This window comes from Lepidothrix coronata, unplaced genomic scaffold (genome assembly GCF_001604755.1).
Source record: "Lepidothrix coronata isolate B3197 unplaced genomic scaffold, Lepidothrix_coronata-1.0 Scaffold75, whole genome shotgun sequence".
Lineage (NCBI taxonomy): Eukaryota > Metazoa > Chordata > Aves > Passeriformes > Pipridae > Lepidothrix > Lepidothrix coronata.
Genome location: NW_016690255.1, coordinates 6,053,082 through 6,066,668, shown reverse-complemented (window position 1 = coordinate 6,066,668; position 13,587 = coordinate 6,053,082). Strand labels below are relative to the sequence as shown.

The window sequence follows — 13,587 nt, the reverse complement described above, 5'->3', positions numbered from 1 at the left end:
GAGAGTTACGATTTTTTCCATGTTTTTCTAATCGCTCAGTATCATGGGGCTTTTATTCTAACCTGAGATTCTGTTGTATCAAGAGGTGATTATTTTAGATGAAATTGCTTTACAGTTGTTTCCAGGAATAAATGTATGCATTTGTTTGCACGGTATAATTAAACTCCATTTTTTTCAGTCAACTGTGAGATACACGGAGTATGCATTACAGTCTGTCTTTCCTGCTTGAAAATTATCTACAAATATGTTCAGAACAGAAATTTTAAGACACTCGCACTGGGATTGACCAGTGGCTTCCATACACCGACTTTCCCATTACTCTTCCACTATAGCTCTTCCTGCCATCTCTGATGGCAGAAAACACCAAATGGAGTTGGCTTTGTTTGTTTATTTTGCTGCTGTTCTTTCTCAAAAATCAGAGTTTCACTTATGAATTCATTTTTCCAGTGTCAGTCTTTCACTAGAAGCTGGAAAGAAATCCCAGCAATTTTCAGGCTGACTTATCTCTTTAAATTAAAAGAAAATGCCTACAGTTGAGTGGGATGGAAATGGGACATGAATATGAAAACGCATTAATTAAATGGAGGGAAAACATATACGAAATGTCTGTGCTGAGCAGTGGTGCCAGATAAATGTGGTATTTGGAAAGGAACCACCCTCTGGCAAAAGGCCTGTTGAAAATGACAGGTATTTTCTTTTTCAGATGGATCCTATGAAGTATCAGTGTCTGGTTTTCAAGAACAAAATCATCGTAGGATCCTATTCTACCAACGATCTGAAAATACTTTTCTTACCTTCTCATTCGGGGATCTTTCAGTGTATTCTCAATGTTTCATCTTGGCCGGTTTCTGCAGATGCCGAGACAATCGTTCAGTCAGGAGCTTTGGCAAGTAGAGTAGTTCTGACAGCAGTCGCTGAAAATCCTCATTTAGAAGTAAGTAGCTGCTGATTGTGGGTCTTTTGTTGTTGTTGCAATTTTATGACTAGCTTAATGACACTGGAAAATAATAGGAATGCAGGATTGTTCCCAAAGAAACCTGGAATTTCATATGCTTTGAGTGGGGAAGAGAATACAATGAAATGTTGGAGAAGCTTATTGCTGTCTGGGAAGCTCTAGTTGTGGAAAAGCACCTACTGGAAAAAAAAAAGGATTCTGACTGAAAAGGATAAATTAAAATGTATTTTCCATTGTTAAAACAGTGGACGAGATCTTAAATGTCTAATGCTTCCTAGGTATCTGCTGTTTTGGGTTGGGCATTAAATGTAACAAAAAGCATTTGTTTCCAATTATAAGGATTTCTTTTTTTTTTTTTTACATCAAGTAGACTTTATCTTGGTTTCTTATTACTTCCAGCTTGTTTATGGTTGTAGAGAATATTTTCTTATTTTGGATTAATTAAAAATTAAAGGTAAGTGGATGTATAAAATGCTTTTGTCTTGAGTCTTACCATGAAGAACAACCAGGTAGGAGAAAGTGTGACATTAAGAATTACATCTGGCTTTGTGTAGAATGTAAGAGTATGGACAGGCAGAAGTAGGCTTGATGATACTTTTGGAGGTTCCTGAACAAATTACCTGATAGTCTGTGTCATAGCTGATAAAAGTAAAATTTTCAGTCATTAACCACAGCTTACAATTTTTTTTCCCTTTTAAGGTGGTCTGTTAACTTTCTTTCGGCTAAGTATATGTTTTAAAGTAATGAATGTACATGAATGCATATAGTTTTTAATGTCTCTTCCATAAATTTTAGTTTATTTTTAATGCATTTTTTTCTATGTAGTTTGTAAAAATCCTTCATTCTCTATGTTCTTCATGGGTTCATTCAAACTTGCTTCATATTAAAATTAAACCCTGTGGTCAATCTCTGCATGTCTTGTTATATTCTTGAGATTGGAAAAAGTACCAAATAAAAGCTATATTTTGCTGCAGATCATGACACTTAAATGTTTTTAAACTAGCAAAAATTAACTTCTTTTTAGTTATTTTCTTAAATTTTAACTTGCTAAAATGGCTTTTTAAGTATCTAAAACTGACATTTCTTACTTGTTAACAATAACCATAGTTTAAACTTATTTTTTTTTAAATTAGCCAAAATAATTTGATTGTCTACTGGGTTTTGGTGGGTGAATATTGCACTAAGATTGGCTTAATTAATTCAGGCAAAATATATGTGAGATAGCCAATTGGCTGTAACCCCTTTTAATATCAAAGGAAACATATTTCTTAGACTTCTCTTACCCCAATAGGATGTTTGTATTATATGTGGATATAGCATTAAGAGGATGGAATAGATGAATAACATCCTTACTTTCCTGGTGCTTTTGTATGGTAGTGTATTTTGGAGGTTTTCCTTCCTTCTGAATTCTTCTTTGTTTTAAAACCAGGTGGAACCAGGAAAAGGAGATTGTCTGGACTTCGGTGACTTAACTTATGGCAGTTGGAAGGCTCTTCCCCTAAAACTTATCAACAAAACCCATGCTTTTGTGCCAATTAGACTTATTATTAATGCAGTAAGTACAGAACACTTCCTGTATGTGCAAGTTAACATCTTGTGATACTGAATTTTAATACTCAAACACTCACTTTATGTTATATATCATTAAGAAATACACCCTGGACGCTAGATGTAAGATTCCCAAGAAATCTTTGGTTAGTCAGGAAATAAACTGGTTTTGCAGGTTAGTGATCTGAGTCTGCTGTAATGGTACCAAAACCAGTGCTGCTGGGATAGGTGTGGTTTTCTTGTTTCATGTGTGTTTGTTAGTTTTTGTAGCCTAGCAGTGGGCTTCTGCCTCTGACACTTGCTCTGATAGCACAGGGCAGCTGATAGCAAAAGGGTTGTGTTGCCTAAACCTTCCCTCTGAGAAGCTGAAGATATATTCCACTATTCAAATGGAACAGTTGACTGTTCAAAGAAGCAGCCAAGCTTGCTGCTAGCAAGTTTAACAGGAGCAAGAGCAGGACTTCGCTCTATCAGCTTTGTGTCCCACTAGAGAATAACCTGTATTAGAGGCTACAGGATTCTCCTCTCTGTATCTCTCTGGCAATGCAGATTTCAGGTTTTTGGCTAGGCTGGCTGCTGATTTGTGCTGTGGGAAGAGCTGGCCTTGTTTCTGTATATGGGAGAGCAAGAACGGACTGGCCTTATGTTAAGATGGATTGGGTTATCGTGGTGACTAATGATATTTGGTCTTCAACAGCCAAACTTCTTGGAAGCTTAAGCTAAGCAGATTCTACTTGTCCCCTTTTGCTGCAGAAGGATTTCCTACTATTTTTAGAGGGTTTGCTGGACTATCATATACTAATTGAAACTACAGGCTAATTTTTGATTTTTTTTTTTTTTCCCACCAAACTACTTGGATAATTCAAAATTGTTTGGCATTTCTAGGCTTGGTCAGCATTGCTGTTAGTGACAATAAGAGATTTAATACTTGTAATACTTTATTTCTTTGACAGAATGCAGTAGCTTGGCGGTGCTTCACCTTTTCCAAGGAACCTGTTAATCCTTCTGATGAACAAATGGATGCAGTTTCTCAGACAACAGCTCCATCAGTTGTAAATCATGTGATACATGCAAGCTATGATGGGCAAGTGAGTAGTTTGTGGTTGGCTGATTCCTCCTGTTACTTGCTGTCTGAAATGGCAGTGCTGAATATCTGAGTTCACAGTAATGATTTTTGGGGAGTCTACCTGTTTGAGCAGTATAGTTTTGTTTAGGTTTTGTGGGTGGGGTTTTTGCTTGTGAGTTTTTCCCCCCTCTCTTAATAGTTCTCTCCCTCCCATTAAGATGTCAACCAAATTCTTTTTCAGGATCCTGAAGCTTTGACAGTTTGGGTTCTGTTCCATGCACCTAAGAAACAAATTTCCTGTTCAGGTATAGCAATTTGATTTTCATTTTAACTGAAACAGATTTGACTTTTAGTGTATATGTGTGTTAGAATTGCGGGAACAGGCTGTAAACTTCAGATGAAATGGTCCATCTTTGGTTTATGTGTCCTAATATTTTGGGTATCACATTCAGTTTTAATAACTGTAGGAAACAGAATACTTCTATGTCTTAATTCTTTATATATTATCAGGGACATTTATGCTTCAGTATCAAGCTGTACAAAGTTTGTACTGCAGGATGCATGGAATTTGGATTACTCCTTTTGCTGAGGGAATTAAATCATCACTAAAGAAAACATTGCTTTGGTTGTAAAATAGATAAATTTGAAGAAATCTCTGAATTTTTCTGGCTTCCTGGATAGAAAATATTACATATATCTATTAGTTTGGCTAGTATGGTAGGATGGGGTTTTGTTGTTTGCATTAGGGACAATTTCAGTCACAACTGACAGAAAAGTAAAACTCTCAAGTAAGGTCCTGTGCAACTTTAAAGAGGAAAGAAAAGTGTTGCCAGGGTAATGGGAGAGCTTCTGTTAATATCTCCACAACATGAATATGTTAAGATTGAGCAGTAACTTGCTTTTGTTACTCATGAAATTGTTTCTAGATCCCTTGGGTCCAGCGGATGAGTTCTTGGCAAGAGTGGATGTGGAAGTGGATAGTCCAGGACCTACCACTGTCATTAAAAGTATTTCTCTCCGAGCAAGAGCTGGAACAGCGAGGATACATGCTCCAAAGGACTTACAGGTTTGTTTGGGTTTCGAGAATATTTGCCTCTTCCTTGCCTCCTATTTTTGTAATGTTCGTTTTTATTATGTATGTATATATACATACATACACATTTACTTTATTCTTACAGAAAATACATCTGTCTACTAGTGTGGGTTCAACAGCCAAACAGCAGCTGCCACTGAAAAATGCTGGAAACATTAGTGTATATTTGAAAGTTAAGGTACGTTGGTTTTTCCCTCTTGAAATCATGATTTCTGTGCTGTTAATACTATTGAAACTAGAGTTGAGCCTTGGGGTTTTAGCTCAGCTCTGTGGCTTGACAAAAGGTTTATAAGTTTATGTAAAGAGAATGAAAGATAGCAAAGAGATTAGCTCATGTTATTGGGAAAAGCATATGGATGTTCTGTTGCTCAGCTTCGGTTGCATTTGTTTTAACAAAAATAACTTCATGATTTTTACTATATTTTAACAAGTATATAACAGGTATGTAAAAGCAGTGAACCCTGTGCTGCACAGCAGGTGTTAACTAGGTAGTAGAATAAAGCCTGTTTGGAGCAAAGATGAATATTATCTTTGGGAAACATCTGTACTTTCTAACAAAGGTGCATCAGTTTTCAGTGTACATCTTGCCAACCCAAATACAAAGCGAGTTCTTTTCAGATATGCAATGTCTTTACTTGACTTTAATTTTTTTAGAGAATCCATGGAAAGTATGGTCCCAGGTAACTAAAATGAAAGGGAACTAAATACTTTTGAAACTAGCATTTCAAAGTCAACAGAAGGAGCAGTTGGTCCCATTTTACATAAGAAAAAAATGAAATGGAGAGTTGTGAGCCCATCATTTTTCAGATCAGAGGCCACAGAGATAGGATGTATGACTTAGTATCACAAATGCCACGTTACGTGATGATGCTGGATGCTAATTGATAAAGTTTTGGAGATTCCAGGTGTATTTGAATTGTCTGAATTACAGCAGATGTACTACCAAACTGTATTACGGCGTAGAAATGTTTATTCCCTTCAAATAAGTAAATAACCCTCCCTTTTCCCCTTGTATGCTTTCAGACATCAGATCAGGACAGCTGCTTTGCTGTTGAACCTGAGGGCCTTTTTCTTTTTCCTGGAGAAGAACAAGCAGTGACTGTCCTGTTTTTTCCAAAAAATGTAATAACTACAGAAAGGTAATATAACAGATTCTGTGCTGCCTGTGTACTTTTGACATTAAGGTAGTGAACAAATTGAAAGTTTACCTGCAAGAGAAACTTTGGCTTCAATTGTTTTCACAAGAGTCCTCATCCTTTACAAAAGGATTTTTGCTGGGGTTCACCTTTTCCATAGATTATCTGCCTCTTCTGCTATGTATAACTTAATGAATAGGTAATATTTCTCATCAAGAAATATTCTGAGATTTGTTTTGTATAAATAAATGTAGCAAGTCCCTGAAGCTCTTTATATGGTAGTTGTTTCTAAAGTACAACAAAGCTTCAAAATACTTCATCGGTCTGCTGAGGCAAGGGAAATGTTATTTTAATTTTACATATGAAAAAAAACTCAAGCACTGATCAGGATCACGAATATTCATCAATTTTACCTGCCACAATCAAATAAATGTTTGACTGTACATTCTGTACAGCATTGTACATGTTTCTTTTGCAGATGTACAGCATTCATAGTTTTGCACATAGCACCTGTTAAACTTCATTCTGTGAAGGAGACTTGATGGTTCAAGTGACCATTCTGGTGCCTTGTAAGAGTTTTTGGCAGTGACAGACGTCTGACTCATTTCTCCAGAGCAGCCTTTGCTCTTTTGTTATATGTTTTCCATTTTCTGCTCTAACTGAGCAAGAATGGACAAAGGAGTATCTTCAAAGTATGTTAAGCTTCACTATCTAGCTTAACCAGGCCTACCCAGTGCATTAAATCAAACAATGAGAAGTTATGTGCTAGTGACAGTTTCGTTCCTGGTATGGAGCATGTCTGTGCTATAGCAAATGCTTCAGCCTATTATTTAAAAGCTTGATTTCCTTCCTTGTTGCTCCTGCGTATTTCACACTTGTAAAAATTCAATGAAGTTTCTCAGGGTATTCCAAAGGCATCTCTTTAATCTACACAGAGACAGCTAGACACTGTTTCTTTCCAAAATCAGACTCAAAATAATCAGAAATTAGCTTGAACTAGTTTACCTAACTGTAGCCTCTGAAATACTGATCTGAACCATTTCCAGATGAAATACTTTGGAAGATTTCATGAAGTACATGTGGCATGCATATTTACAGCCCAAAGAATTTAAATTTGCTGTGCCTAAAGCTGACCTTTGTCATAAAATAAAAGGAAGTATTTGTATTTTCCCCTTAAGAAGGTTAAAAAAGCCTATCTGTAATTTTTTTTTCAGTTGTGTTGTTTTCATCAGCTAATCTTGTTCTGTTGTGGGATTTAAATTTATTTATTTATTTTTGAAGTACTTTGAAAATCCTTGTGCTGCCATCTGGGCCTCAGTATGACGTGGTGATAAAAGGTGAGGTGGAGTCTGAGAAAAATAGACCTGTGTCTACAGCTACTGGGTGCTCAGACATTCCACCCATCCTCTCCAACAAACAGTTCATTGCCTGGGGAGCAGTATCACTCGGATCATCAGTGTAAGTATAAGTTGAACAGCCATTCATATAGAATATTGTGTTAAATATTTTATACTGCACTTATTTGAAGTGAAATTTCCTATTCACATGGATAATCCACAGGTGATAAACAAAACTGTTTTATTCCTCGAGGGAAGCAGGGTACTACAATTATTTTTCTTGTGCAAGAAATTTTTGGAAACAAACTGTGATCTTGTTTGACCTTTGTGTATTCTTGAGGACTCTTTAGCTATCATTAGAATAATATCTGATTCTGTAAATTTCATATGTCATATAAGTAGAAATTAGGTGAAAAATATTTCCCATCTAACTTAATCCTTCAGATTAGTTCTTGTCTGGATTTTTTAAGTTGCAGGTTTACAGTTTCAGTATTCTGTGATTTAATGGAACTGTTCATAATTTTCAGGACATACTTTGCTTCTTCTGTATGTAAAGGCTGCAAGTTTTACAGATCTCTGGACTTCTGATAAGTGTTACTTTAGGGATTAATCCACTGTTGGTTGATCCTGAACTTTTTGAGGAATCCAGTAATGTTCCTGGTTGTTTTAAAAGCAATCCATGTTTGCAGCCAAGAACCATTTCTAATAGCTACATTTCTATTTGTCTGTTTTCTTACAATAGTATGTTTCTAACGTAGTAGTTTTGGCTATTTGATGTTTGGGAATTACTACTTCTTTCCTGTATACTGCTACCTTTTTATTTTCTTTCCTCCTGTAAAACATTTCTGATGAACCCTTGGTTTTAGGAAGTTGAAATTATTTTTATAATTTTGTTCCAACAGAGTACAAAACAGTGTCTGTCACTGAAAATCAGGGAGAGGCTTTGCTCTCAATCTGTCCTTCTCTTTGAGAAGAGACTGTATGATCTGTTCTCTTAGGTTTTTACCAGTTTTAGCACTTGTCACATCCTTCTGTAAATGTTTTTTGACGTGTTAAAATGACAAATGCACTTGCTCTTCTTGCTGGAGATGTTTCCTACCTCTGCTGAGGAAAGATCTGAGTATCAGAAATCTGGTCAGTGGTAGGATGTATCAGAGAGAAAAGAAATAGCTTCTTGGTCAACCTGATTCTGTCAAGTGACCATAACTTTCTGTGTTACAATTCAGTTGAAAAGTACATGAAGAGGAAAAGTTATCCTTAATTTCCTTAATTTAGTTTTTTAAAACTGTTCCAGTGAAGCTGAGCTAGACTACTCACAAGACTGTTTCTGCATAACTAAGTGGCTCTGGATAATTTAATCATAACTGTGTCTTACAGTGGGGATTTGTATGAAATTTTTGTATTGACGCAACTGCTGCTTGTTTTAAAAGTTCAAGCTGTTAAGTACAGTACTTAAACTTCAGAAAACCTATATTTTTATATATATATATATATATATATTTAGGGATTGTTTTACTATGTGAGTGTTCGTGCATTATGGTGTATAATATTATAGGGTGTGTAAGTCTGAGAATACAGAAATAACTTTCTAGCTAACATATTCTGTTTTTCCAAGAGGTGACTTTTTTCCGTTAAAGTACTTCAAAATTTACTGTCTCATTTGTTTCCATGAATAAATATATGCAGTTAATTTGTATTTGCAGTAAAATCTAACTAAACATCTTTTTCAGACAGAAGAAGTTAACTCTAAGAAATGACTCTCCATCTGTGAGCCAGCATTTAAGGCTGTTAATAAGAGGCCAGGATCAAGACTGCTTTCAGGTGGCTGTCATTAAAATTTCACTTCAGTGTTTGACAGTTCTCAGGCTGTGTTTACCCTGAAGTATTAGTAGCCCATATATTTGTTCTGAGACTGCCAAGATGAACATAGTAGCAGAGTTTAAGCTACACTGGCAATCTCGGCAACTGCAGAGTGCTGCTGCAAACTGGAGCTCAACTTAAACCTCTTTAAGCTGTTGTGTCACAGCAGAGTCAATAAATACTTGGTGGAGTGAACCATCAGTGGCCCCTCCTGTAGGAGGGAGTCCAGGCAAAGACAGAGAAACTGGAATGAGCCTTTGGGAATTACTGTATCTTAAGGGGTTTTTTTTGTTTTGTAGTTCACATGTGTTTCTATCCCAGTTTTCTCTCAAATGTTCAGATTTTTTTGGATCTGAAATCTTAAACTGAAAGAGAATGCGCGTAGTGCTTGTAAGGTTCAGCACTACCATACTGGGGATTGAAGACAAAAAACTGTCTAAACTGAGAGGCATTGACATGCTCCTTGTGGGAATATGGAGTATCTTGGGCTTCATTGTCTTTTTCATTGCATCTTTAAATATATGCCATTAACTGAGTTAATCTGTATTTCAAAGAAGTTAATTTTGAGTTACTAGTGTAGTAAGTTTTGCTGCTATGTGTTTTTCTTGTTCTAGTCACTTCTAATGTCTTCATTTTTATAGCTGCAAAGTATATTTGGATCAGAAGAACGCTTCACTAGTCACTGGGAACTCAAAATCCGTCCCAAAGAAGATACTAACATATACTTGATGTTTACACCTACTAGAGTAACTTGCTGCTTTGCAAAGCTGGAAATCAAACAGCTGGGCATTCGATCACAGCCAGGAATTAAGTTTACTGTAAGAGTCCCAGCCTAACTTCTAATAATTTTAAATGTACATTTTTCATAATTAAAACCTAGCACTTAATAGCTGTTTCTGTCAAAGCCCTGAAACTTCAAGATACACACTATGGGTATCTGTACATTTGTTAAAGATTGTACGGGCACTAAATTTCACAGCTGGAACAGTAGTGTCAACTTTGCATGCATTTTTTTTGCCTTGTGAAGGAAGAAGAAATGTTTTATGTACTATATTAAAAATAGCCTAAGATTTTAACTCAAAGTAGCAAAAAATCTGAACTTGTCTTGTTCTATAAATAGACCTTCAATGAACTTAAAGTAGAACTTGAAAAAGATGGAATAGAGATGTAGGCCTTTCTAGTTCATGCAGAGTCTTTTCAGTTCACATTTTAAACGCTGTCATTTGTTTTTCTGTAACTTTATGTAGTTTTCCATAGTTGCACGGAAGTTTTACTAATTTTTTTTTTTTGTGGTGTTTTTTTTTTTTTTTGTTTTCTCTCCCAGATACCATTGTCTGGATATGGAGGAACAAGCAATATGATTTTAGAAAATGTTAAAAAGTTGTCCCATAGTTACATGGTTACGCTGGATGGATTACCGTCGGCGAGATGGCGGAAGGCTTCCTTCCACGTAAGGAACACGGGGTCTCGGGCTGCCTATGTTAGAGCACTGTGCTTGGCAAACGTACAGACCAAAACAGTGGTGGATCCTCAAGTAGTGGTTGTGTCTCCAGAGAAGTTCATACTAAGAGAAGGAACACACGAAGTAAGTACAGTACTTGATTCTGAGCATATTGTATTAATTAAAATGAAAATAAGTATGATCAGTGAAAATATCTGACTAGTTCTGTATTAAAACCTCACCTAACTTTTAAGTCCTGTTTCACTTGTATTGCAGTAATTTGTTGACTCATATTCCAAACATTCATACTAACAATAAGATTTTTTTTTTCCTGAGTATGTTGTCTATTTATTTTATCAGGTGGTTACTGTAACATGGAATCCAAAGGAAACATTCTATACAACAAACATGCTGGTATCAACAGTATTTTTTTTTTGTGGAGATGAAGTTTCTAGGCAGCAGTATCGCAGGTAAGATGTGCTTTGCTTTTGTGACAGATGTTTAATAAGAAGTTAGAACTAGAGGTGTGTGCTGCCACAAGTATGATCTTAACATGCTTCCCAAAATAGCAAGAACAAACTGAAAGACAGTGATGATATGGAAAGATCTATTAGGTGTTACATCTCTAAGTTGTTGATGAGGGGTTTGGTTTATTCATTTGTCTTTGCTTACATACTGTAGCTACAATCCTAGTTAAGAGTTTTATTCTTTTACCATTCTTGAATTCAAGTGTCTTGGGTTTTGGGGGTATGGGTTTTTTTTTGTATCAAAAGAGATTTGTGTGGTATCTCTTTGCAATACATATGTAACTTTAGTTTTGAAAGAAAAGGCTCATAAAAGAAATAATACTGAATTAAGTTTTGAACAAGGTTTGCATCTTGGTTTGCTGAATTCTGTTGACGAAGACAGTATTTGAGTAGATGTGTGTTTGAGGGAAATAACATCCACATATGCTTGTAACACACTAAGGGAACTTGTAGCAAATATTTTGCTGATCTTAAATAGAGGCTGTGTTACTCTGAATTTCATTTTGTATGACTCACACACACAAAAAGGGCAAATTCTGCTTGTAATGACTTAAGTGGCACTCTGAGTGGTGCTGTCTAGAGTGTAATGCAGAATGATAGGACTACATAGAGCACTAAGGTGCTGATAAACATAATTCAGTGCAAAACTTCAGAACAGCATTATTTCATGATGGCCTTTAAATATGATTGCCTGACAATGTGTGAAAGTCATTGTATATATTGTTATCAAAATGAGGTATTAAACATAACTGAATTTACCTGCATGACTTTAAATAAAAAGCTCATGGCATAGCTGCATTTCTGACCTTGATAGGAAACTGGTTTATTTCAGATATCTTAGAATATGCTTGTTCCTAATTTTTGTATAAACTCTTTTGTGTAAGGCAATTCTCACTATCCTGGTCTCTTTTGTATGAGGCAGTGTTCACTATCATGGAATTCTCCAAAGGCAAAAGTATTTAGGGAAAAGTTTTGATCTATAGATCAACAGAAAACCCATTTAGAAGCCCAATGCAACTACATAGGTAGTGTTGGAAACGTTTTCTATTTAGATTCTGGATGTTGGTATGTGAGCGAAATGATTTGTTGTTGATTTTATTAGTCAGCAGGCATGGCATTTTGTTCTTGAAAATGATGGTCTAGCTGGTTGTTTATTGGTGGGAGGTTCTCTGAAATCTGCCTGATTATTTAAAAGAGATGTGTATTTCTTGTGATGACTGAGTGCTCTAAGGCAGTTAAACCCCATTCTGTAATTGTGCTCTAGAATTAGGACTTAGGGACAGGAATGTGAAATGAGTACTCTGCCTATTCTGCCGACTCGTGCCTCAAGTTTTTCACTCCAGTATTATATATAGTCAGCAGCCTGGTAAGTAGCTTAGAACTGAGAGTTAGTAGTGCTGAGATATTCTTTCCCCTTCCATGCCTCTGACCCTGTCTGAGTGCCAGGTTTCCTTTTGCTGACCTGCAGCTTCCCATTTTTCCCAGGACTATTTATATCCTTGTGCCTCCCAGTCTTTTCTATGCTGTTGGCAGTCGTGCTCCTTGGCTCTGTGTTCCTGCTGTTGGCTGGCACCTGCTGCCACTCTGACACTGACTAGTGAATTTTTCCTCTTAAAAGGCTTTCACTTGTAACGAAAATAGCATTCTCTGCTTCCTGTGGTGATTGAAGCATCACTCAAATGCCTAATGTACTTAGCAGAAATCTAGGTAGGTATGACTGACAGCAGAGAACAAGTATCATGGAAAGACAAACACATGGTAACCATTATTTCAGGGTTTTCCTTTACTCTGCAGCAATAGAGTAGGTATTTCTTTAACCATTTTAAGATTGTGAAAAGACTTGAATGCTCACAGATTTGAGTTTGGTGTAGTCAAGAAATGACTGAGTGAAAATTATGCTGGATTCTTACCAATCTTATCAATCTTTTCAAACTGTTGTTTCTAGTACTTTTTGTAATTTAATGACTCCTATTTCTTTCTGTCTTTAACAGAGCTGTGAGGTATAAACCTGAGATAGAAAAACACATAATTCCAGAAAACAGCTTATTAAGAAACATTGTATTTGATGAAGAATTTAAAGGGGAGCAGCTTGTGACAGAAGGTAAGCCTGTAACTTCTTAAAAGAAAAATCTAATATTTGTTTTTGGGTGGGAAATGTGCTTTTGGCTTGAGTCCTAGTTACTTCTTCGCTATTTCTCTTTATAAACGTAGAAATAAAATTCTCAATTTGGACAGATATGTTGGGCAGAGTTTCGTTGTGTTTTCTCTCCCCTGTCCAGTTGAAGTTTTAAGCCAGTGTTAGAGTCTAGGCATCCTTGTTTATCTCTTATTGCCTTACTGTGAGAGTTTTGCTAATGGTAGCTTAATTTTTTTGTCCTTTCTGTAGAAAACAAGACCCTCTTCTTGAATCTTAGTGGCGTTTTTTGTCTCTTTTTGAGGGCATACTTTCCTGACTTTGTGAAATACAGCTCTCTTATGTATTCTTTCTTTACTCAGTCAATTAATTTGAGGTGAAGGCCATTGTTATAAAAAAAGCCAGGAAACAGACTTGTACAGCACTGCAAATATGCCTTCAAGGAGAGGTGCTGGAGGAGTAGCTCTTAGTAAACTGGGTTATTTTTATT

At 36.1% G+C, this 13,587-nt stretch overlaps 1 protein-coding gene across 1 annotated transcript in view; it reads left to right on the top strand.

The window, feature by feature from the left end:
- The window catches only part of LOC108499522 (centrosomal protein of 192 kDa-like), a 76,598-nt gene that overhangs the window by 39,999 nt on the left and 23,012 nt on the right, over window positions 1-13,587 (top strand). The window contains exons 29-41 of the mRNA XM_017819427.1: window positions 704-934; window positions 2,385-2,510; window positions 3,457-3,591; window positions 3,811-3,874; window positions 4,496-4,635; window positions 4,748-4,840; window positions 5,686-5,801; window positions 7,080-7,256; window positions 8,866-8,956; window positions 9,637-9,813; window positions 10,320-10,580; window positions 10,797-10,906; window positions 12,955-13,064. Coding sequence (XP_017674916.1) covers window positions 704-934; window positions 2,385-2,510; window positions 3,457-3,591; window positions 3,811-3,874; window positions 4,496-4,635; window positions 4,748-4,840; window positions 5,686-5,801; window positions 7,080-7,256; window positions 8,866-8,956; window positions 9,637-9,813; window positions 10,320-10,580; window positions 10,797-10,906; window positions 12,955-13,064 — 1,831 coding nt within the window. The remainder of the gene's footprint in view (window positions 1-703; window positions 935-2,384; window positions 2,511-3,456; window positions 3,592-3,810; window positions 3,875-4,495; window positions 4,636-4,747; window positions 4,841-5,685; window positions 5,802-7,079; window positions 7,257-8,865; window positions 8,957-9,636; window positions 9,814-10,319; window positions 10,581-10,796; window positions 10,907-12,954; window positions 13,065-13,587) is intronic.